General features: G+C 35.7%; 1 protein-coding gene across 4 annotated transcripts; it reads right to left on the reverse strand.

Moving 5' to 3' along the window:
• Positions 1–1755: 1755 nt before the first annotated feature.
• Positions 1756–5440, reverse strand: LOC113699805 (F-box/kelch-repeat protein SKIP11-like). Of its 4 annotated transcripts, none has more exons than XM_072046327.1 (4): positions 5059–5440; positions 4955–4977; positions 4621–4663; positions 1756–3544 (listed from the first exon to the last, which is right to left on the reverse strand). In XM_072046327.1, exon 4 carries the CDS (start codon positions 3324–3326, stop codon positions 2055–2057), a length of 1272 nt encoding a protein of 423 aa, XP_071902428.1. In that variant the 5' UTR covers positions 3327–3544; positions 4621–4663; positions 4955–4977; positions 5059–5440; the 3' UTR covers positions 1756–2054. The 4 variants fall into 4 exon arrangements, with proteins under 4 accessions (XP_071902428.1, XP_071902426.1, XP_071902429.1 ...); XM_072046325.1 differs by having other exon boundaries at positions 4924–4977; XM_072046328.1 differs by lacking the exon at positions 4621–4663.
• Positions 5441–24992: the final 19552 nt, after the last annotated feature.

Raw genomic sequence — 24992 nt, forward strand, 5'->3', positions numbered from 1 at the left:
AAACACACAACATCATGTGAGCAAAAATCTCGTGCAGCTACTATGATACTACTACCAACAAATCCACTACTTAAATTCTCACACACACAAATCTATGATGATCATAGATGCACGGATGAACTTTCACATATTCAATGATATTTATCCATGCTTATCTAAGTATTTGCTGTGATAAATGTTCTTTGTTTTCTTTTGAGGTGGTTGGTGGGGTGAGATTGTTTTTTTTGTGGAATTTTGGATTAATTATTTTCTCTCACACACGCATTATAACATGTTCACATGTAGAATCAAAATCGATTTTAAAACACGTGTAGGACATGCATGAGAAAAATGTGTTATTTCAATTACAAAATAATAAGTAAATCCAAGAAAAAAGTGAGAATGTAAGGATAGATGTCAAGCAGGAAAGAAAAGCAAATTTTGCTTTAATTGAAAAAAGTGGCCATGTGAGAATAGATATCGTGGCAAGAAGAACAAAATTTGCTTCAATTGCGGGACAACAAAAGCAGTGGAGGAAAATATAGATAACCATTGAAGATCGGTAAGATGAGTTAGTCATAAATTAACTCTATTGAAGCAGATTCCAAGGATAATTTCTCACATAAATCTGAGTCTCTCAATCTTTGGTAAGATCTAGATCAAAGTGAACCGTTCTTGTACATTGACTGATCTTACACTTTTTTTTACATGCAACTATAATACATTTGCAAGGAAATGATTCCAAGGCGTAATTTAGGCTGTGCAAAATACTCTCAAGACTTCAAAATTTTTGGGATAGCGCCATTGACACTGTAATTTTAGTTGTTATCGACACATACTAATGTTTAAGTTGTTATTTGCATAATCTAATATCTATATCTATATTATATATAAAAGGAGAGGAGAGGGTTCGTGTTAACATTTTGTGTTACTTTATGTTATATCAAAAGCACCCTTTAAAGTTAGTTTTCAAACTATTCACATTTCCTCTTTTTTTCCATAGTTTCAATTCAATAACTTCTTCCAATGTCAAACTATTCAGATTCTCTCTTTTTCTCCACCATAATCTCAAATACAATAAATTGCTCTAAAAAATTGTAATTACAGATTTTCCAAATAAACAAATACACGTGTACCATGAAATGTAATAACTTAATATGATGGAAAAAATAATCATGTATTTTTTTAAAATAAACACAAACTTAAGGTTTGCCAAAAGCACTAGTTTTAAAAAAGTATGTGATTGCTGACAAAATAAGAAGTGAATAATTTAAATATTCAAGCATACGAGAAATACACGGTTAGGAGAATTGATATTTGAGAATCATCTATAACAATAAAAGATTTTCTATTTTCCTACACAAATTAAAAAAGAAAACGTTTACATGCACACAATAATTTATGTATATAGTAATCTAAATATCATGATTAACTAAAGTGGACTTTGTAATTTTTATCACAATAAGCAATTAGAAATTATAACATCTTACAATAATATATATAAACTCAATAGAACAGTTTATATATATATATATATATATATATATATAATTAACACATGGTATTAGCCCCAATCATTGAGATGTTCATCTGGCCTCTGATTACATATATATACCAGCTGATTAAACCACTAAATGTGAACTTGGCAATTGCCAATCAGTGGAACTGTGAAACTTGTTGGTCCTTTAATCAGAAAGAGAAAGCATATGTTTATCACCAGCTTTACCATATTTGAAGGATGACAATGTACAAGCAAGAAAATACATCGAACAAAAGTAACCAGGCAATTACAACTTTTCTACATCAAATTAAGATATTAAAGGAAATCAGAATAGTCTGTTTACATAGCATATTCCAATCTATTTATTGAAGTTTTACAATATTTCACGGCTAAAAGATGCACCTGGTGCTCTACATTATTTGTCTGTGCCTTTTGAATTTCTTCCAAGCTCTTGACTAGCCAAAAAATTTTTCTGAATATCAAATTAACAAGACAGATGAAAGTAAACATGTAAACTATTTTTTTTTGGTGAAATAAACATGTAAACTTTAAGTTGTTGCCAAATTAGGACACCTCAGCAACCCATCACAGCGCAATTATACACAAAACTACCTGAATGCTTTGTTCCCAGCAATGTCCACTCTAGGGGACCTTCACCTGGCTCCCAAGCATTGATCTCTATGTACCCTCCATTCAATGCCCTTGGTCCACCGATAACCATCAATTGATTACCACAGGCCCTGAATGCCAACCCCCAGCCATTCATGGAGGTTGCCTGTTCAGGCAATCTACCTATGGTAATCCACACATTTCTTTGCTTGTCATACTTCCAGACTTCCTTTTCATCGCAATAAGCTGCATATAACTCATTCTTCACCACTGCGAGCAGAGGAGGTGCTCTTGCTGTTGCAGGAGAATCATTAGTACCCTCTCTAGCACATTGAGGGTACATATTAGGAATTTCAAACCAGGTTCCTGTCCTCAAATCATATACCTCTCCACAAGTAAGCACCTTTAAGCTAGCTCTATCGCTTGCACTTGGGTTGCCTATTCCGACACCACCGATGACATAAAACTTGCCATCTATGAATACCCCTGAACATAGTTTTCTAGGTTTATGCATTCTGGGAAGAGTCAACCAACTTTCTGTCGTTGAGTTATAAAGTTCAGCAGAGCTCAGTAAATTGCCTTTTGAGTCACAACCACCAGCCACGATCGCAATCTCTCCAAGACTAGCAGAGCCAAATAGCCATCTTGGGATGTTTGTCCTTACGCCAGACGACCATGTATTAGTTAATATGCTGTATTTGTAGATCACTTGAGACTCTATTTCCTTTCCAAAGACAAGAAGTTCAGTGCCAACAGCCAGTGACTCCTTGTCAGAAAAAAGGAAACACTCGTTTGAAATCATTTTAGGCAAAGACATCCATCTACGGCGCAAAGGATCAAAAGCTTTCCATTCAAGAAGGCTGCTAGAAACATAGACCCAATGTTCTACAATACCCAGCTGCCTCCTCAACTTATAAAGATCCCCACTTCGGATTAGAGACCTGAAACTGTGATTGAGTGAAGCGACAGTGCCATAATCTGCCCTCGAGCAGCGAAGTAAGCAATTAATTGAGAGATCTTGGCCAAGTTTGAGGATGAGTGAACTTGTATCAGTATAATAACCAGGGTGGCCTTGGTCATCCTCTTGATCCATAGATTGCCCTTGGAATGCCAGTGGCTTGGATGGTTTTATCACTCCAGTCTCTTCCTCGAGGTGCTTTCGCTTTGAGTTCCCTCCCTTGGGGCATTTTTGCTTTGAGTTTTGCCCTTGGAATGCCAGTCGCTTGGACGATTTCATCACTCCAATCTCTTCCTCAAGATGCTTTAGCTTTGAGTTCTCTCCCTTGGGCCCTTTCGCTTTGAGTTCTCGATGGAAGAATAAGTATTAAAAACCCACTTGCTCTCTTCTTCACAGGTGCTTGGCAAGTCTCGAGAGACAAGAAATGATGGCCCCTCCAATATGATGGCTGAAAGAGTGAGAAATCTAAGAACTAAACTGGTCCAACAAAGTTAAGCCTGAAGACATCAGTCCAAGCGATATTAGTTAATGCTACAATCTGGAAAATAAAGAAGCAAAAGAATACCTAAACAGTTTAGCCATAAATATATGATCTTTATTGAAGATTGGGATAATTACAATCTATATCTCTCTTTGATATGCTAAGAAGAGCAAATTCCATAATCATTAGACATCTAAAATAGGGAGTAACAAAGTGGATGTAATTGGTTAAGTATTACATTTAAAAGGCGAACAAGACCCTCTGTGATAAAACCGCGCAACGCATCATGAAATTCATGATTCGAGGAAAAAGTTTCCCAAACAGTCAGTTAAAACCTAAATCTCAATTTTGAAGACATTGATTGTTAGAGCAGTTCTACATTTGCAAGGAAATAGTTGAGTGTAAACCCAGCAACAAGGGCATGAGCACACATCTTGATACAAGCCCCGAACAAGTGCTGACAATACTAGCATGTCTAGCTCAACGATGACTAGCTCCAAGTGCCAATCTAGATCTCTTTGCCATCGTCAATATCATATATTTTTCCAAATCATCAAAATAGAAAAAAATTGGAATTGAATAGGTAGAAACATGGTTATTTAAAGTTGAGTAGATAAAACAACAAACTCTAGAATCAACTTTGGACGACAGTGAATGCCAACCGAAAAGATCCAGTTATGAATAAGAATATATTCCTTGAGTTGGAAAATGTTTTTGTATTTCCAAAAAAGAAAGGAAAGAAAGATTTAAATTCCATGAAATAAAATCCAAATGTCGAAATCAATAGAAAGGATCTTATACATTGAAAAGAGCCACTGATGAATAAGAATAATTTCCTGAGTTGGAAAATGATTTTGTACTTCTAGGGGAAAAAGATTTTCATTTAAATTCCATAACACTAATCAAAATTTGGAAAACAACAACAAGAATCTTCTACATTACTAATATAGACCAATCACCATAAACTCACAAAAGTTAGAAATCCATCCCTTCAAACTCAATCTGGAAAAGGGTTGAACTCCCAATATTTAACAAAATTTAAATCAAAAAAAGGATAAGGATTCAATATTAAATCAGAAACCAAATTAAAACCTGCATGCATGTATGGTAAAAGCCAATTCAATTCAACATGCCCCTGTAAGAGAAATTCAGACTAAAATCAGACCACCGAATGCCTATCCCAAAAGCAATTATAGCAACACCCAATTAAGGGGATAACAAGCAAATACTCAGAAATAACAATCACAAATCTAATAGTGATAACTAGCAGTCAAGAGAACACCTTTGAAAAATCCTACCAATCAAAAAAATTTTAAAAAATAGTTATACATGCAATAGGAAAATAAAAAAAATTAACATTGACATAAATTTGAAATAAAAGATTGATCATTATACATGAATTGCCCTCAATGGTCAGAATCCTTACATGCATTCCCTTCAAAATATAACCTAAAATGAAAAAGGGAAAAGAAGTCATTAGGAATTATCTCATAACAAGAAAAACCTAAAAAACCAAACCAGAAAACTTACAGAGTAATCCGAGCATAGTCTTTGATTGTAACTACCAAAAAGAACAAATTTCTGCTAATAAACAGAGAAAGAAAAATGAATCGATAGCTAAATTATTTCATCGGGGCCACTTTGGAAACTTCTTTTATTTGCATTTGGAGCCCTCTCAAATCTAAACTAGAACAAAAAAACAGTTCTCTCTTAACTGTGATGAGAACTGAGGAGTGAGAAGAAGGAAGAAGAATTGGATTTTTTATTGGATAAGTTGAATATTCGCTAGAAGTAGCAGTATTTGTAGTAGTGAACCAACGGGAAGAGGGAGACGACGGCAACTTGGGAAATGAGATGGCTGTGATAGTAAGGGGTTAAGATTTAATGGATTTAATGGCCGTCATTTGCACGTGTGAGCATTTATCTTTTGAAATGGTTGTTGCCTTTGGGACATTTTTTCCTTACCAAACTCCAAAAGAGTTCCATTCTCCGTACGGCTCTTCATTTCGTAACATTCGTTCTACACCCGAGCAACACACTATAATTTCTACTTTTCTCTTTATTTTTGCTTTTGAGTGGATTTGATTTTCATTAGAGTGATCCTAATATGATTTCTTTCCAATCTGACTACGTTGGTACCAAAATATACACGTTTCCTAATTTAGAAATCTATTTTCCTATATGAGAATTATGATTAAGGCTTTTGAAGGATTATAATGTATTTGGCATGTATGGTCTTATGGTTTTAATTATTTACAAAAATTTCCCTATGTGCTATATTCATTTAAACTGGTTTAGGTTATATAATATGAACTCGATTATTTTATATAATTAGGTTATGGAATACAAAGTGTTGATTAGATATCTATGTACTAGTTCTGTCAAAAATATATAGGCTAAAATAGCGTATATAATATTTGTCATTTGCAAAGATTTAGGTTAAGAAATACAAATTGAATCATTTACAAATTAGGTCATGGAATACAAAGCATAAAAAAAAATTCATGCTCGAGCTCTATTTGTGTATAACAATTAAAAATAATATGTACAGTGATTTGTCATATTTGTTTCTTGCACTCGAATTATTGACCAAAAAAATCAGTAATTGATGATAGTTATTGCATCATGAAATAAAACACCAAAATCGAACTTTATATAATGAATTACTTTTATAAGAGAATCTAAAATTTTTTTGTATATTCTTCATGTAATAATTAATTGTTTCATGAGTTAATTGAAAAGAAACAATAATAATAATAATAATAATCATGAATATCAATTATTATGTGCTTAGAGCTCATAAAACTATTTGTTCAAAAAGAATTTTACTAATTTATGTACCTCTATGTTTGCAGCATTTCTCTTGCATGATAATAACAAACTATTTTTTCCAGATTTTCCATTTAACTGATTTATTTATTTAAAATGCCTAATTTAGTTTTCAATTTCCTCTTGATGAGATTTACCTTTCGGGTTTGGTAGGGCAATGATGCAATAACAAAGGCTCTCGTGGTTTTAATTCTATACAACAGTTCTCAATCTTGTAATTGATTTGCAAAAATTAAAGTTGCAGAATATGAATTGTATTGCCTTTTAAATTAGGGTTTTCTAGTATCCAGTGCCAAAAACAAAACCATGCTTGAAATCTATTTGATTTATAACTATTACAATAGCATATATAATATTTGTCTTGGTTTATCTTTTATTTGTTTGTGAGTGAATGTCTTGAAAATAGTAATTGACAATCAAGAGTCCAACCAGAAAATGTAAAACACCAAAATCAAACAAAATATCTAATGGTCTACCTTTATACGAGCATCTGATAATTTTTTTTTTCAGATCACATAACAATTTTTTGGTTTAATAGTTAAAGAAGATAATAACCGTAATGAGAATATGTATTTTGGGAGAAAAAATCTAGTCACCATATTATGACTGACCAACTAGTATTTATAGGAGTACAAACCTAACACTACTAAACCGACCAAATCAAGTTCTAGGAGACTGTTTCAATCCATATAAGGATTTTTTCAGACGACAAACCAACCGCGAATTCTTCCCCTGGACAACAAATTTAGGAGGTTGTTCCATATATACTTTTTCTTCCAAATCTCCATGTAGAAACGTATTTTTCACATTCAACTGATAAAATGACCAATTATAAGTTGCTGTCAAAGAGATAAAAAGACGAAACAAATGTAATCTTTGCAACAGGAGAAAATGTTTCTAAGTAGTCGATTCCATACACATGAATAAATTCCTTAGCTACCAGATGAGTCTTCAATCTATCAATAGAACCATTAGGCTGTACTTTTATAGTGTACACATATTTACAACCAACAACTGGCTTACCAGAAAGAAGAGGAACAAGATCTCAAATATTAATTTTCTCCAAAGCAAACATCTCTTCTTGCATGGCTAATCTCCAACCAGGATGATTGAGAGTATGGGTAATAGACTTAGGAATGGATACAGAAACAAAGGAAGCAACAAAAGAAGAATATGACAGAGAGAGACGAGAATAAGAAACAAAATTAGAAATAGGATGAGAAGTACAATGTCTCTTACCTTTGGGTAAAACAATAGGAAGATCTGACTCACAGGAGGGCGTCATACCTGAATTTAAAGATTGAGAGTTAATTGGTGAAGTGCGTGGCATATCAGGAGCCTGCTCAATTATGGAACGACAAGAATAAACTTAAAGATTAGGACGAGATAATCGAGTTGTGGAATCTAGTGGACTAAACAACTCAGATAATAAGATGAAAGGACTGGTAAAACAGGAGAAGAAAAAGAGGAACACTGGTCTAACTCACAAGATATACCTTGATTCATAAAATAAGGAATGGATTCAAAAAAAGTAGTATCAACACAAGTAAAAAACGATTTAAAACTTGACTGTTACATCTATACCCTTTTTGCGCTCGTGCGTATCGTAAGAAAATACACTTAATAGTACGAGAATCTAATTTATCCACCTCGAGAGCAAGCTGATGAACAAAACACACACCAAAAAATATGAGGAGGTAATTTAAATATAAGTTCATGAGAAAAAAGAATGGAGTGAGATAATTGGCCTCCAAAAATATTGGATGTCATGCAATTAATTAAATAACATGCAGTTAAAACTGCATCACTCCAAAATTGTTTGAGCATATTCATATGTAACAAAAGTGTTCGAGCAATTTCAATTAAATGTCGAATTTTTCTTTCAGCAACTCCATTCTATTGTGGAGTGTGGAGACAAGAAAACTGATGAAGAATACCGGACTTAGTCATAAATGTATCAAAAGGAGTGAAAAAATATTCTTTTGCATTATTGCTGTGAAGTATACGTATAGGCACACCAAAATAATTCTTTATTTCTATAACAAATGCACAAAAAATGGAATATAGTTCTGAACAATCTTTCATTAAATAAAGCCATGTAACTCTGAACAAATCATCAACAAAGATTACAAAATATTTAAAATCTAACTTTGAAGTGACTCGACTAGGATCTTAAACAATAGAATAAACTAACAAAAAGGGTTCAGAAACCCGTTTATTGACTCTAGGGGTAAAAGAAATACAATGATACTTTCCTAATTGACAAGACTCACATTCTAATGAAAACAACTGATTCAAGGTAGGAACCAACTTTTTCAAATTTTGTAGAGACGAATTATTCAAACGACAGTGAATTTCAAGAGGAGAAACAATAGCAGGACACGCAATCGGATCGTTGGAGTCGATAAAATAAAGACCATTATACTCATGCCCTCCACCAATCGTTCTCTTTGTTTTCAAATCCTGAATGAAAAAAAAATCAAGAGAAAAAGTAACTGAACACTGTAGAAATTTAGTAACCTTACTAATGGACATTAGATTAAAAGGCAAAGTAGGTACGTAAAGAACAGAAGACAGTGAAAGAGATGGGTTAATTTCTACAGTGTCTAATCCTTTAACTTTAATTGTAGATCTATCAACTAAAGTAACATGAGGAAAGGAGATAGACTCTTGAAAATTAGAAAATTTTCTAAAGGTACCTGACATATGATCGGTAGCCTGGGAATTAATAATCCATGAGTCAAAATTAGAAGATGTGGAGAGACAAACCATAGCATTATTTTTTTGTGCTAAAGAAGCAAAGAGAAGAGATGCGTGATTTGTAATTTGGTACTACAGAAATTTAACATAATCTTATTAGGATATGGTAAAAGTCTTTTGGGACCCCCTTGTGCTGAAGAATTTGATTCAGTTTGGTCAGTAGTAACCACATTAGCAAATCAAGGAGGTTTTCCAACTAAATCCCAACAAGTATCACGATTATGATTTTTCAAACTACAATGAGTGCACTCACGGATGCCTCGACCTCCATGACCCCCACGACTTCCTCTACTTCTTCCTCCATGAGAGCCATGTCCAAAACTAAGTTGCTCATATCCAAAGCTAAGTTGCTCTATCTGATTGTTATTAGCAACTAAAGCAAACTTGTCATTAATTAGAGCACCATCACCCTGTGCATTGTCCTTAGATGTAGAACGTGAGACCCGAACATACGCCTCTGTAAAGGATGGTAATTGTTTACCTGCTAAAATTTGAGATTTGATTGGTTCAAATTCTGGCTTAAAGCCAGCCAAGAATTTGAGCACAAGCATTTGTTCTATTTGCCTCTGTATAACTGTAATATCACTTGAGAGAGGCATTACAACATTTAATTCTTCTGAAATTCGCTTGATATCAGCAAAATATTCAATTACTATTTTGTTATCTTATTGCAACTGAAAATACTCCAAAGAAATATCATACATCTGTGAAAGATTACTGCAGTATAATAACCGGACATAATCCCAAACTTCTTTTGTTGTCTCACAATGAGTACACATGTAAGCAATTCGTGGCTCCATAGAATTCCATATTGCTCCAAGAATTTTGGCATCCTTTTGAATCCACATTAGTCTCTTGTTGTCCTCCATAGGAGAGTCATCTGTGAGACATCGTTGCTTTCCTAGACTTGTCAGACAAATTTTAACGGCTTTTGACCACGGTTGATAATTAGTATCATTTAACTTCCAATTTGTGATTTGAGACATCACCATTGGCATAATATTAGTAGATGTCACGATACTTTTTAATAAACTTTTAACCATAGCGAATAGCAGTTCAAATTAAAAAACAGTCAAAACTCGTGATGAACAGTACCGTGTAAACAATACGCGATGAACAATGTTGCGTGAGCAGTGCATGATGAACAGTATCGCGTGAACAAGACTTTTACTAGATATTTAACCCTAACCCTAGGATTTTAGCTCTGATACCATGAGAATATGTATTTTGGGAGAAAAACATCTATTCACCGTATTATGAGTGACCAACTAGTATTTATAGGAGTTCAAACCTAACAAACTATTTACAAGAATACCCTTACTAATTTATTATCTATAAGAATACTTATATTCTCTTAACACATAATATATCTCAAAGATCATTTTCTTACAACTTGTAAAAACTACTTGTGTAAAAAGAATCCACTAGCCTACCAACCACTCCATTTGGTTGAATTTCACCATGATATATAGTTTTCATCATTTTTTTTATTCGAACACCAATTTGTACTTCCTAATTTAGTTTGCTATTTTGCTTTTGATGATGATTTTTAGAGATTAGTAAATTTGCATGTATGGTCATATTTCTTTTTTTTTTCGTTAAAGTGTATACAAAAGTTTCCTTATTTGGGAAGTTATACATAAAAACAGACTTAGCGTAAAGATTATGTAATAGAATTCAAATTGTTGGAAAAAAAAATCTTGCTTGACCTCAATAGCGATAAATTTGTTAAAGAACATTTTGTCATGAATTATTTGTTTTTTTATTTCCTTTTATGCACATATGGTAGAAAATCAACAATTCACTATCATGATTCTATATTAATATAATGTTTAAAGTAAAAAGCCAAAACTAAATTGTATCAAATGGACCACTTTTATAAGTGGATATAATATATTTTTGTTGTATTTTCATAATAATTATTTTCTTTACTAGTTAATTAAATTGAAATAATGTTCATGAAAACACTGATTACAAGCTTAGAACTCGTAAAAATGGTTTGTGTATAGATATTCGAGTAATACTACTACACGAACATGGACATCTAAATAATTTTGTTTATTGATAAAACATTTTTGGGGTGAAATATCTAATGAGGGATTTCTAAGTAGAATTGTTGAACTTTAAAAGTGCACAAATATCACGTTAGGCATATTCTTCATAGATTCGTCTACCTTGCTTTCTTTTCACTTGAATATTTATGGGTAAAATTTTTCTTAACATTTGAATTTCTTAGTATTTACTTTCTAGTGGTATTCGTTAGGTTAAAAAGTAACACAGCGTTTTTAATTTTCCTTTAGAAAAACACACAACATCACGTGAGCAAAAATCTCGTGTAGCTACTATGATACTACTACCAACAAATCCACCACTTAAATTCTCACACACACAAATCTATGATAATCATAGATGCACAGATGAACTTTCACAAATTCAATGATATTTATCCAAGCTTATCTAAGTATTTGCTGTGATAAATGTTCTTTGTTTTCTTTTGAGGTGGTTGGTGGGGTAGAGATTGTTTTTTTGTGAAATTTTGGATTAATTATTTCCTCTCACACACGCACTGTGACATGTTCACATGTAGAATCAAAATCGATTTTAAAACACATGTAGGACATGCATGAGAAAAATGTGTTATTTCAATTACAAAATAATAAGTAAATCCAAGAAAAAAGTGAGAATGCAAGGATAGAAGTCAAGCAGGAAAGAAGAGCAAATTTTGCTTTAAATGAAAAAAGTGGCCATATGAGAATGGATGTCAGGACTCCCAAATTTTCTTACTTTAAATTCCTATTATGAGTTCATTTAAATATTTATTTGGTCGTTTATTTCGAATATTTTATTTCAGCCTCTTTATACTCAATTACATGGGACTATGACCTATAAGTATTTTAAAAATGTCTTGATTCGAAAATTTATTTTTGAAAGCTCATTTAGAGTGAATGGTCGATGCACGTTTGGAGACATTAATTGATTCGAGGACACAATAAGTTTGGAAAATTGGAGACTTGCACATTAGTCTTGAAATAGGTTTTTTTACGTTTAAGTACTCAAGTGTTAGTTATTTATACTATCGTTATAAGAATTTCTTGGAAGTTTCGTCGTAATGTGTGCAAATAGAAAGTTCACGTATATTGAACCGAAGCGGTAAATTGGAGATTTGAGAAATTCATTTTAGACTATTAAGAGTGAATAATAATAGTACGAATGGAAGTGCATTAGAGGTTTAGTGCACTAATGAAACAAACTCGAGAGGAATCGAGCATGAAACACGTGCATGCGCAAATAGAGGGAGAGTTGACTTTTGAGACAATTTGAACCACACATTTAAGCTTCCCAAGAAAGCTTCATTTTTAGCAAACACACCCCTCTCTCTTCACTCATAGCAGTCGGCCACAAGGAGGAAGAAAGAACCAACATTTCTTCTTCATTTCACCACTCAAATCTCACCCAAATCACTTCAAAATTTACACACACTTTGCAAACCACTTGGAGATCAACCTAAGTTAGGAAAAGGGCTTGCTTCTCATGGTTTTCTTTAGCTTCCAAGGACTGAAGTTTTCTGTCTTAGTCATCTACAAAGGTAAACAACGATCAACCTCTTAAAACTTGGTTTATGGAAGTTATCTTGCACTTGTAAGCTCATAAATTCATGTTGGTAGCTTTATATTGTTCGAAATCTTGTGAGTGGACTCTATGAAATCCCACAATGGCTTGATGAACTGATTTGATGTTATTTATATTGGATTAGTGCTTAATCTAGTGAAAATAAATTGTATTGTGGAAGAAAGCTCAAAGGAAGTGAAAAGAGAATTTTACCGTTTCTACCCCTGCTATTGCCGTGCACTTTGGTGCATTTTTTTGTGGTCCAATTGACTTGTTTATGATTTAGATATGTTGTGTAGGTTGTGTGGAAAGTTTCACAAAAAATTACGTGATTTGGATAGGTAAATGTTGAGATTTCAAATATGTAGAAAAACTAGAAACGTAACCAGAGCCTCTCTGGCAGTGATTTTGTTTCCCATAACTCTTTGTTTCAATGTCGAAATCAAGTTCTGTTTGTGGTATTAGAAATTAGACACTTCCAGTTTTCCAACAGTGTAAAATGCATGCCCTGATTCCACCTGAGTGAGCCGTACCAACCTTGTAAATTTGCCTGTTCTGTTTCTCGTCTGTACTGGAAGCCCTGTTTGAGCTGCGACTTGATGCTCAAATATGAGTTAGTTGTGGACAGAATTTTTAAATGATTCCTTCTGAGAAATTGTAGCCTTATGAATGTAATTTTCAACGCCACCAACCACGCTCAATTCTGAGTTGAATTGAGTGAGTTGTGACCGGATTTCAGATCTGTCTTCGTAAAAGAAAACCCTAATTCTGGACTGATTTATAGCTAATCTTGATTTGGGACTTGTTATTCGAAATCTTTGGTGTTAATCATCTACCAAATGTATCTTGGATATTTATTAGACCTTGTTTTCATAAATAAATCATGTTCGAGGAAATTTTATTGGCCAAATGTTTGAAAAAAGGAAAACGCAAGTGCAGGGAAGATTTGCCTTAGCAAATTGTGGAATTTTAATGGTTTTGTTAACCAACTTTCCGAACGAATTTTTGTATGAAATTTGACATAGAAATAGCCCTTATATGGTAGTGTAATCATACCAAATTTGGTGCCATTCCGAGTCCATTTCGATGCTCAACCAAAGATTCAAAGTCTATGTTTTAATCCTAGAAAATGGTCTAACAGTCGCAACTTTTGGGTAAATTTGAACCACCATATCTTGATGCTCAAAATCCCAATTTTTGTTTTGCTTGTTTTGTTTTAAACTTTGATTATAACTCTAATTGATTTCCATATTTCAAAGGCTAGTTCGCATTGTGTGAATTTTGCCGAATTTCCAAAGTTGGCCAAAAACCAACCCCAAAAACTGCCTTAGTATTCAAAACAGCATTTTGAACCCAAAATTTGAATGTCTTTCATTTGGAATCATGGAAAAGTGTCTTGTAGAAACTTTTAGTACTTTGTAAGTACTTTCCAACGGTACCAAGTTTTCCAATTTTGGACTTACAAAGAGTGAGTTACGATTTTTCAAAGATCGCTCGACAAATCTGAAATTTTCGAACTTAAAGAAAATTGAGGGTTTCGAACTCTCCATTTTTCTTTAATATTGATAGACCATTTTACACTTGATTTCAAAGATAAAAATCAAATTTTTCTTGTGTTTTAAAACCCCACCTTTGAGCCTCAATTTGCGAGTAATTAAGGCTCATTTTCATGAGATTTTCTTAGATTGTACTCTAGTGCAATCCTCCTCGATAATTAGGGGTTTTAAGCGATAGTGTGTAATAGTTCATTATTAATTGATCAGGCATTCAAGAGAACCTGCAAGAGGATGTCACGAAAGACGCCTAAACAATCGCTTGTCATTGCTTTTTAAATTACTTGGTGAGTGTCAAGTGTATGTAAACTTGATATGTGTTTAATTGTTATTAGTGATTGGGAATTTTGAAAATACTGAGTCGAGTGTGTATCTTACCACACTCAGTCTCATTTGTATGAATCATGAATGACTTAATTGAATCGAAATGAATGAATCGTGAATGACTTGATTAAAATGAAATGAATGATTGAATGTATTGAATGATTGAATGAAATGATTAATTATACTATGGCTGCATAAGTCGATTGGAGCGATGCCTCATCGACCGCTGAGCGATTGTAAGTACCACACCGATTTGGTGGGAGGTACCTCTCGAGTCATCTCAGTACCGTAAACCATGCTAAGTCGATTGGAGCGATCCCCCACTGAACGATTGTAAGTACCATACCGATTTGGGGGGAGGTACCTCTCGAATCGTCTCAGTACCCTAAACCTCTGAACGATAGCAAGTACCACACCGATTTGGTGGGAGATGCCTCTCGAATCGTCTCAGACCTATAAACTAAGCGATAGTAAGTACCACACCGGTTTGGGTAGGAGGTGCCTCTTGAGTCGTCTCAGAAACCTAAATGGAATAGGTAAAGTGCTATGAATTTAATTATCTACCCGAGTGACGGGGTATTGTCACGAGAAGGTATTGGATTGAATTTGGGCAAAGTAAATAAAGATTAAACTCCTGAGAGATCCTACATCCTTCTCAAGGGGGTTTATTATAAATTGTGAATTTCTTAAATGTTATAGTTTTCACTATTGTGTAAGTGCTATTGCTATTGAATTACTTGTCTTACATGTTTTCTTGACCTCACGAGTATTCGCTCACCCTGTTAGATTTTTTTTCCTTAACAGGAGCTGAAATGGGAGGAATTCTGGAGAAACTTACTTGATGCTACATTTGATTAGAATTGTGAATGTATTTGTTTAGAATTTGATTTTGGAAGCTGTATATTTTGGGAATGTAAAGTAATTGGGTAGATTAGGATGTAAGACTTGAACGTTTATAAAGGAATTGACCTTCCTTTATCTCTTTGATATTTAGTATCGATTGGTTATTATTGAATTTAAATTGAATTAGTACGGAGTTCTGGCGAGAGTTGGGCAGGCGTTTCGTCGATACCCTTGAGTTCGCCCTTGGGAGAAGTGGGGGTGTCACAATAGACATCGTGGCAAGAAGAACAAAATTTGCTTCAATTGCGTGATGATAAAAGCAATCAAGGAAAAGATAGATAACCATTGAAGATCGGTGAGATGAGATAGTCATTAATTTACTCTATTGAAGCATATTCCAAGGATGATTTCTCACATAGATCTGACTCTCTCAATCTTTGGTAAGTTATAGATCCAAGTGGTACATTCTTGTACATTGACTGATCTTACAATATTATTTTTTGACATGCAACTATAATACATTTGCAAGGAAATGATCCCTAGGCATAATTTAGGTTGTGCAAAACACTCTTAAGACATTAAAATTATTGTGGTAGCACCATTGACACCATAATTTTAGTAGGTATCAACACATACTAATGTTTAAATTGTGATTTGCATCGTCTAATTTCTATATATAAAAGGAGAGGAGAGGGTTGGTGCAAATATATTGTGTCACTTTGTGTTATACCTAAAGTAACCTTTAAAGTTAGTCATCAAAACTATTCACATTTCCTCTTTTGTTTTCCACCATAGTTTCAATACAATAAATTCTTCCAAAGTCTTTTTTTTTTTTTGAATGTTTAAAATCAATGTAACATTCATAATCAAGGACCAGAAAACAGAGTTGATGGCTGAGTATTCCAGAACAAGAAGCTATTGACTCCTAGTCCAAGATGATTACCTTTAGGCAAAAATATTTCTTAGTACACTGAGGAATTAAGTCACTGCAGTCTAAGCTCTTGCACGTCTTAAATTACCAAATAGCCTACTTGAAATAAAACAAAACTGAATAAACACACGAGATTTACTAAACTTCAAAGTGAAACCGATTACTGTGAAACGCCCAACCACTTTGAGAAGTTCTCAAACTCGGTGTAATCACTATCTGAGATCATTGTTTTGTACCATGACTTTCCAGCAGCTTTTACAGCAGACGTCTCCTCCTTCGTCATTGGACTCCTCTTCTTGGCCAGCTTCTCCCTCTTAGCCTCAACACGCTGTTTCTCAGCCAAGAGAGCCATCCTCCTAGCAGTCTTGGCATAAGGATTGAGCTTGAGCAAACAATTCAAATTCTTCCAAAGTCAAACTATTCACATTCTCTCTTTTTTTCCACCATAATTTCAAATACAATAAATTGCTATAAAGAAATAGTACTTACAGATTTTCCAAATAAACACTTACATGTGTAGCATGAAATGCAATAACTTAACATGTTAGGGAAAAATCATACACTTTGTAAAATAAACACACACTTAAGGTGTGACAAAAGCACTAGTTTTGAAAAAGTAGGCGATTTGACAAAATAAGAAGTGAATGATATTAAAATTCAAACAAAATAGATGGCTAGAAGAATTGATATTTGAGAATGACTTATAACAATAAAAGTTTCTCTATTTTCCTTAGTTGAGCCTTGAATTCTCTAATTAAAGACCTAATTAAAAAGAGCCAACACAAATTATAAAAAAGAAAAGTTTACATGCCAACAATAATTTATGTGTATAGTTACCTAAATATCACGAATAACTAAAGCAGATTTTGTAATTTTTTTATCACAATAAGCAATTAGAAATTATAACATCTTACAACAATATATATAAACTCAATAGAACAGTATATATATGCATATATATATATATATATATATATGCAATCAGAGGCCAGATGAGCATCTCAATGATTGGGGCTAATATCACTTGTTAACTGACACAACTTTTAACCATAAAAGAATGAGATGTGGCAGCCCGACTACCTAGAATTTAGAACATTTCAAAACTTTTGAACATTTCAGATTTGGTTTTTGCTAAAATGTACACAACCTTCTATATTTTCCTATAGCCTATGGGAGCCAAGAGCTACGGGAAGACATTGCAAGATTTGCAGCTTAATGTCACTTATATGTACTAAAGTACTTGCTTGGTTAATGCGCATGAATTGAAGAATCTAACCTTATGACAAATGCATCACATGGTTTATATTTTATGGTTAATCCTTTTCTGGTATATATTTTATAGTTTTGGTCATTTATTGACATTAAGGATGGTGATGTTGCCTCGTGTAAGATTGACACCTCCTACCATCACATCCATAGCTATCACCCCTTTTTCAATCTCATCTATTTGAAAGAAAAGAAAGTGGCCATAACCATCTGTTGTTTTCCAAACATAGTTACCTAAGTTTGTTGAATAAAGTAATTGACAAACATGAGATTCTCGTACGAATTTTTTTAGTTGGCATCAAAGTCTATGGCTTAAATTATATACTGTGACAGGTTTGTCAGTTAGATACATTACGAAACTCAAAAAGTACAAACTTATTTCCTTATTCTGATGGAAAGACAATAATTTAAAAAAATTAAGTCACGCAACATGGGTTTTTTTTCACGCAATATGGATTTAATAAATCAAGTGCTTGGAAGGATGATTCTTGAAAAGGTGATTATGAATGTTTGGAATGCATTCCTAATGCACAACAAAGAGCATATTTACTTCCACTGACATACATTGAATCTGATATATTAGTGCTTTGGTATCTGGGAAACTGTTGTAGGATTAGAACTCTTTCGTACATTAATGATTGATGTATCAATATTCAAGGATATATGCTCAAGACTTCAAAAGGAAAAAAAATTAAATAAGAAATGAAGATCTTTCTGAATTGGTATATGTCGTGTGTTTCAAAGTTTGGCTTTGGAATTGGATATCTTGTCTATTTTGAACATTCAGTGTACTGATTTTGCTGGTATCCTTACATGACAAAGAGTATCAGTAATTAATTTAGTGACATGCATATATATAAACGTATATGTACCAGAAAAGAGTTTTTCGATTAATTTTGGATTAGAGTTTTTGGTTTCAAAATCACTTTTAGCACAAATTCAAAATTAGCAATTTTGGGATAACTTTTATTCCTTAAAAAATTAAAAATAAATTTTGACTAATTTATCATTCTATTCAAAATGTTATAAAGATTACAAATATAATTTAGAATTCAAAATCATACATTATCCAACAAAAAAAACTTACGTAAGTATAACGTTAAACGACTGAATTAGATATACATTAAAGTGTATCTAAAGTGTGTACTTTGGCATAAAAAAGTTAAAAGTTTGCAAGCGAAGTAAGATTAAGCTTACTTCTTCTCGTGTTTCTTAATAGCAGATAATTGAAGAATGTGAAGAAAAAGAAGTTCTTATCATCTAAACAATGCAATTTGTGATAGCCTACGTGCTCCCGAAAGGATCTAACTAACTATATCTTTAACGTAGTTTAAAAAAAAAAAAAAGAGAGGAAAACTTGCATTTGAGTTCTCATGTTGAACATGCTCATATCATGTTTTTGGCGTCTACAATGGAACTCGAAGTTGATCTCTTCCTCTGAACATCTTTCTCGTAGGAAAATGACATATTTTTGTCATCGCTCAAATGCCCCACAATCGGTGCGCTACATCATTACCTTACGAGTGTTAGTACCGACAAAAAAAAACACAGAAACGTGTATGCATGAAAAACAAATCAGAAAGGATGTGTTCACATAGCTCAATTGAACATGCTGTCATGAACTCACTTCTGACAAGAAAACTAGACTTCCCTTGGTTGCTGATGATACAGCTATTTGGTCCTTGCTGGAAAGCACAGGATTTTATAATCCTACCAAGATGGCCATTTTTGGTTGTTGGAAATATTTGGCATGTAATGAGAAAAAGACTTAGTGTTAAGAGTTTCTTTTGTAACGCCCTTGGATTTGTAAGAAATTAAGTTAACACAAGTTATAAAGAAAGTAGGGTGTTATTTATAAAAATTAACAAGAAAATATAACCTGACCTATACATTTATGAGACATGCTGTTTGAAGAAGCGCAGAGCTTCCCCGAGGAGAGCTGACTGATCAGCTCGGGGTGTCGATGGGAGAGCTGATCCAAGACCTGCAAAACAGAGAAGAGGGGCTAACAAAGGGGCCCCGAGGTGGTCCCCGAGGGCACTCCGACGGCCAAGTTAGTTCTCCGGTGAGTAGGGTTCACGGGGAGTGGTAACAGCCGAGGGTAATTGGCCTATAGCGAGCGTACCTTGGGCAATGGGTGTGTAGCACTATTTATACCTGGGCCAGAGTCCGACCTCCGTACGTTCCGGGACCTTCCTGATATAATCTCAATCCCGCGCCGAGCGGGATCTCCTCCGACCTCTGCGGGACGGTCTCCTGATCCCCCTGGAGCCCTAGCGGGGGTGCGGCCCAGGGCGGTAACCAGGAGCCTGGGGCCGGAACCCAACTCGGCTATACCTGGGCTGCCACGTGTCTAGGCCCAATACAGGGCCTCTGCACTAGCCCCCTAGATTAGGTAAGGCTTCCAGGCAAACCTAATCTATACTCTGTCACGTGGGAGACCAGCGTCGCGCACTGCTCTGCCCCGGTCACCTCTGGTACAGTGCTGTCACTGAGAAAACCGCGCCGATCTCCTAGGTCGAGCGTCAAACTCCCAAGTTTCGACAAACTTGATCAATGCGTGCCGACCTCATGGGACCGAGCATCAAATTAACACTAACATGGTTTAAGCCCCCGACTTTTAAAGATTTGAGCCTTGCCGACCTCTTGGGTCAAACAAACTTATTCAAGTTAAGGCACAACGTGCCGACCTCTTGGGGCCGAACATCGCACTTTCCGACTTCAAAATTTCAAGCCGTGCCGGCCTCTTGTGGCCGAGCATCATACTTTGAAGGCAGTCACGCCAACCTCCCGGGTCGAGCGTCAAACTCTGATTTTAGCGGATATGCCAACCTCTTGGGGTCGAGCATCACATTTCCAAGGCAGTTATGCCGACCTCCTGGGTCGAGCGTTGAACTCCATGATTTTAGCAGACGTGCCGACCTCTTGGGGTCGAGCATCACATTTTCCAGGCAGTCATGCCGACCTCTTGGGTCGAGCATTACATTCTCAGGGCAGTTATGCCGACCTCCTGGGCCGAGCGTTGAACTCCATGATTTTAGCAGACGTGCCGACTTCTTGGGGTCGAGCATCACATTTTCCAGGCAGTCATGCCGACCTCCTGGGTCGAGCATTACATTCTCAGGGCAATCGTGCCGACCTCCTGGGCCGAGCCAGCGTGCTCCCTGGTTTTGACAAGCTGCCTCAAAGTAAGTCACGGCGTGCCGACCTCTTGGGCTCGAGCATCACACCTTCAAGACGGTCATGCCGATCTTTTGGGTTGAGCGTCAAGCCCCCCGTCTTTAACAGGCGTGCCGACCTCTTGGGGTCGAGTATCGCACTCTCAAATTTCGCAATTTCAAGCCGTTTGCGGACCTCATGGGGGGTTTTTCCGTCCTCTCCGCTCTCCGAGCCCCCCGCGCCCCCGGCCGCCTCGGTCTCCGCTCGCTAGGATCCCTCGCCGGCTCTCGGGCCGGTGCTCTCAATGGTTCGCTTGGATCGTGTTCTTGCCATCAATACAACAATAATTACCTTGCGTTTCCCACAGACGGCGCCAACTGAAGAAGCGCAGAGCTTCCCCGAGGAGAGCTGACTGATCAGCTCGGGGTGTCGATGGGAGAGCTGATCCAAGACCTGCAAAACAGAGAAGAGGGGCTAACAAAGGGGCCCCGAGGTGGTCCCCGAGGGCACTCCGACGGCCAAGTTAGTTCTCCGGTGAGTAGGGTTCACGGGGAGTGGTAACAGCCGGGGGTAATTGGCCTATAGCGAGCGTACCTTGGGCAATGGGTGTGTAGCACTATTTATACCTGGGCCAGAGTCCGACCTCCGTACGTTCCGGGACCTTCCTGATATAATCTCAATCCCGCGCCGAGCGGGATCTCCTCCGACCTCTGCGGGACGGTCTCCTGATCCCCCTGGAGCCCTAGCGGGGGTGCGGCCCAGGGCGGTAGCCAGGAGCCTGGGGCCGGAACCCAACTCGGCTATACCTGGGCTGCCACGTGTCTAGGCCCAATACAGGGCCTCTGCACTGTTTGACAATTTTAACTAACCTAAGAGTTTTATAATGAATAATCACTGGTCAATGATACAATAATCATCCATTAGAAACCTATTTACTTAATGTCGTATTCGCGTGCTTATCAAATTAGTTAGACCAAAGTAAAAAAAAAAAAACTCCGATCCAAGTTTGTTATCTATTATCTAATAAGCATTGTTTTATAGAGGGGTGTCAATTATTAGTTTTTTGTTTAAAAAATTAAGATTAAATAAAGAAATTATACAAATACTAATGAATGATATGTGATATATATAGTGTGTGTGCACTTAAATGATTAGATTAAAATAGATATGCTAACAAATACCTGATAAGCATTGATTTAAAAAAAAAAAGTCCTTCAATTAACATGATTTTCATATTTTCATGTTATTAAAGGGAGGTTAAAAGTACAATGAAATTGAGTTTAGGTCCTAAACACTCAAAGCTGGTTTTAACAACAAATGGAGGGTTAATTCCATTTTGCAGCCTTCAGGTATAAATTGGAATATTTTAGTCCCTAAACTATATCCTGATTCTCACTTCAATCTCTAAACTCGTTATTTTGAGATTTTTGTTTATTGTTTGATTGCATATTCCTTCTGTGCCCTTACAAGATGCAACCATACTGCTCATGTGACTAACATTACGTTAGTTTTGCAGATTTTCTTAACAATTATACTTAAGTAGGATGAGTGGAACTAAATGTCCCATTCATGTTCAAGGATCAAAGTCGGAATTGAGATAAAGTTGACAGGTGCAATATGGAATTAACACACAAATGAACGAGTTAAAACAAACTCATACATTTATGCTGTTTCTCTTTTGTTACCGATACCGCACTAACTGTTTGAAATTCCAAAATGAGAAAAAAGTTAACATCTCTAAGTTATACATTATGACCAAACAAACAACTTTTATTGTGAACCTTTTATGTTTAATTTGGCATACGTTGTGTCCGAATCTCCTATCATCCAGCATAAGTTGGGGTTAGATCTACTTCGCATTCTTAACTATACCTGAGTTTTAACTTTGATTGCTAAACTTTAAAATGAGACACTTTAATTTCAAATTATCCTAAAATATAAAACTTGTCCATTTTAGTCCCTAAAATATAAAATTTGTTCCAATTTAATTCCTAAAGTACATCCACTTAGGCATAAAATCTATCTCATTTTCTTAACGACGTTACTTAAGTGGGACAAATTTTATAACTTAGGGACTAAAGTGCCTCATTTTTAAGTCCAAGGACTAAAGTGAAAATTTAGGTATAATTGATGGGTGCAAAGTGAAATTAGCCGTATAAGTTGAGAATAGGTGGTTGTAATACGAATACACAGCAGTAACGACTAATAAGCTCAAGAATACTTTCCTTTTGATGTACAAAGGTGAAGATTATGAACCTTTATGCTTACGTGAAGTTTGTGAAGGTTATGAACATTTATGCTTATGTATAAAGGTGAAGGTGAAGGCTATGAACCTTTAACACCTTCTCTTTATGCTTGGTTGACAAGGATAGCTTGAATCACATCTTTCCTCATTGCCCTCTTGCAGTGCAGGTTTGGGCTCTGTGTTATCTTTACAGCAAGCTACATCTAGATAGGCCCCAAGTTTTTTCTTCTTGATTTCCTTCCCTTCTCCTTTTCCTGCCTGCGTCAGACATGGAACTTGTTGCTACTATTTTGTGGAGTTTATGGAATAACAGGAATGGGAAAATATTTGAAGGGACTTCTAAAGACCTTCGGTACCACTATTCGGTTCTGGTATTTTAAAATACCTTCAGAACTAAAGTTGAAATAAGTCGTTTCCCCTTTTTCCACCTTCTCTCCCTATTTCCGCACCATTGAATCCCCCTTTTGAGCTTCTTTAATCCGCTCCAGTAGGATGGAGGTTACCCTAATATTACCAAAAATCACTTTATGACTTCCAAGGCAGGGTTTTCACTCGCAAACGGATTCCAACAAATTCCATTCCTTGATCATCAGTCCTGCTACCTGAGTCTTGCGACTTAAGACATCGGCTACCACATTCGCCTTTCCCGGATGGTAGTTAATGGTGCAGTCGTAATCCTCTAAAAATTCCATCCACTGCCGCTGTCTCATATTCAATTCCTTTTGAGAGAAAAGATACCTAAGGCTTTTATGGTCGGAATACACCTCGAACGTTACCCCATATAAGTAGTGTCTCCATTTCTTCAAAGCGAAAACAACCGCGGCTAATTCTAAATCATGGGTTGGGTAGTTTTGCTCGTGGGGTTTTAACTTCCTAGAGGCAAAAGATATCACATTTCGGTTCTACATCAGTACACACCCTAAGCCTTTTTGTGAAGCATCGGTATAAATGGCAAACCCATCAACTCCGTTAGGCAGGACTAAAACTGGCGCCATAGTCAACCTTTTCTTTAACTCCTGAAAGCTCGCGTCACATCTGGCATTCCACACAAATCGGCCGATCAACTTTCGCTAGTCTCTTTAGCAACTAGCTTTTGGAAAGATTACCAAGAAGCCGTCCAGAGTTCGCTACATGGTTCTCCTGTACCTACTTCAGCCCCTACATTTTTTAAAGGCCAACTTTGATGGAGGAGTTTTTCAAAACGAAGGCTGCTGTGGCATTGGAGTAGTTATTAGAGATAATTCTCGTAATTTCATAGCTAGACTGACAAGCCAAGTTGATGGTGTTTTATCAGTAAAGGCTATAGGAGCTTTAGCTGCTAAAACTGCATTTCATGTCCTACTTCAGCTTCAAGCTACGGATATTATCCTCAAGGGTGATTCTCAAGCAATCATTGAGAGCATTATTTCATTGGAGGATGATTGGTCCAGTTTTTAGATGATCCCAAGAACTTGGGAAGCCAATTGGATCCCAAGAACTTAACAATGTTATGCATATAGCAGTTGGCTTGTCATGCAAAACATATAAGCTAAATGCTTCTAGGTGGGATTCTACTCCGCCCAGACTTTTGTTATTTTCGCTCTTAATGTGGACATTAGTTGATAATAAAATCTATGGTTCTTTATCAAAAAAGAATGTGAGCAAATTGGTCTAAGGGGAGTTGGTTGTCAGTCTTATTTATGCGATTTACATTATCTACTTGGATCACGCTTGGCCATCATGGAAGCAGGCTCAAATCTTGGTTCAAAGTCGCGAACGTGGTCCGAACAGTTCTACATCGGTTTCAGCATATCGGTCGTTGTCTCGTCGATCGAGATGCAAATTTTTGAAATATTTAATATTTTAAAAAATATGATAAACAAAAATAATTAAAAATAATAGCAAAAATAATAAAAATTCGAATTGATTCGAAAGGATTCGACCATTTCTATTCCGTCTCGATCAA

Source organism: Coffea arabica, chromosome 4c (assembly GCF_036785885.1).
Source record: "Coffea arabica cultivar ET-39 chromosome 4c, Coffea Arabica ET-39 HiFi, whole genome shotgun sequence".
Taxonomy (NCBI): Eukaryota; Viridiplantae; Streptophyta; class Magnoliopsida; order Gentianales; family Rubiaceae; genus Coffea; species Coffea arabica.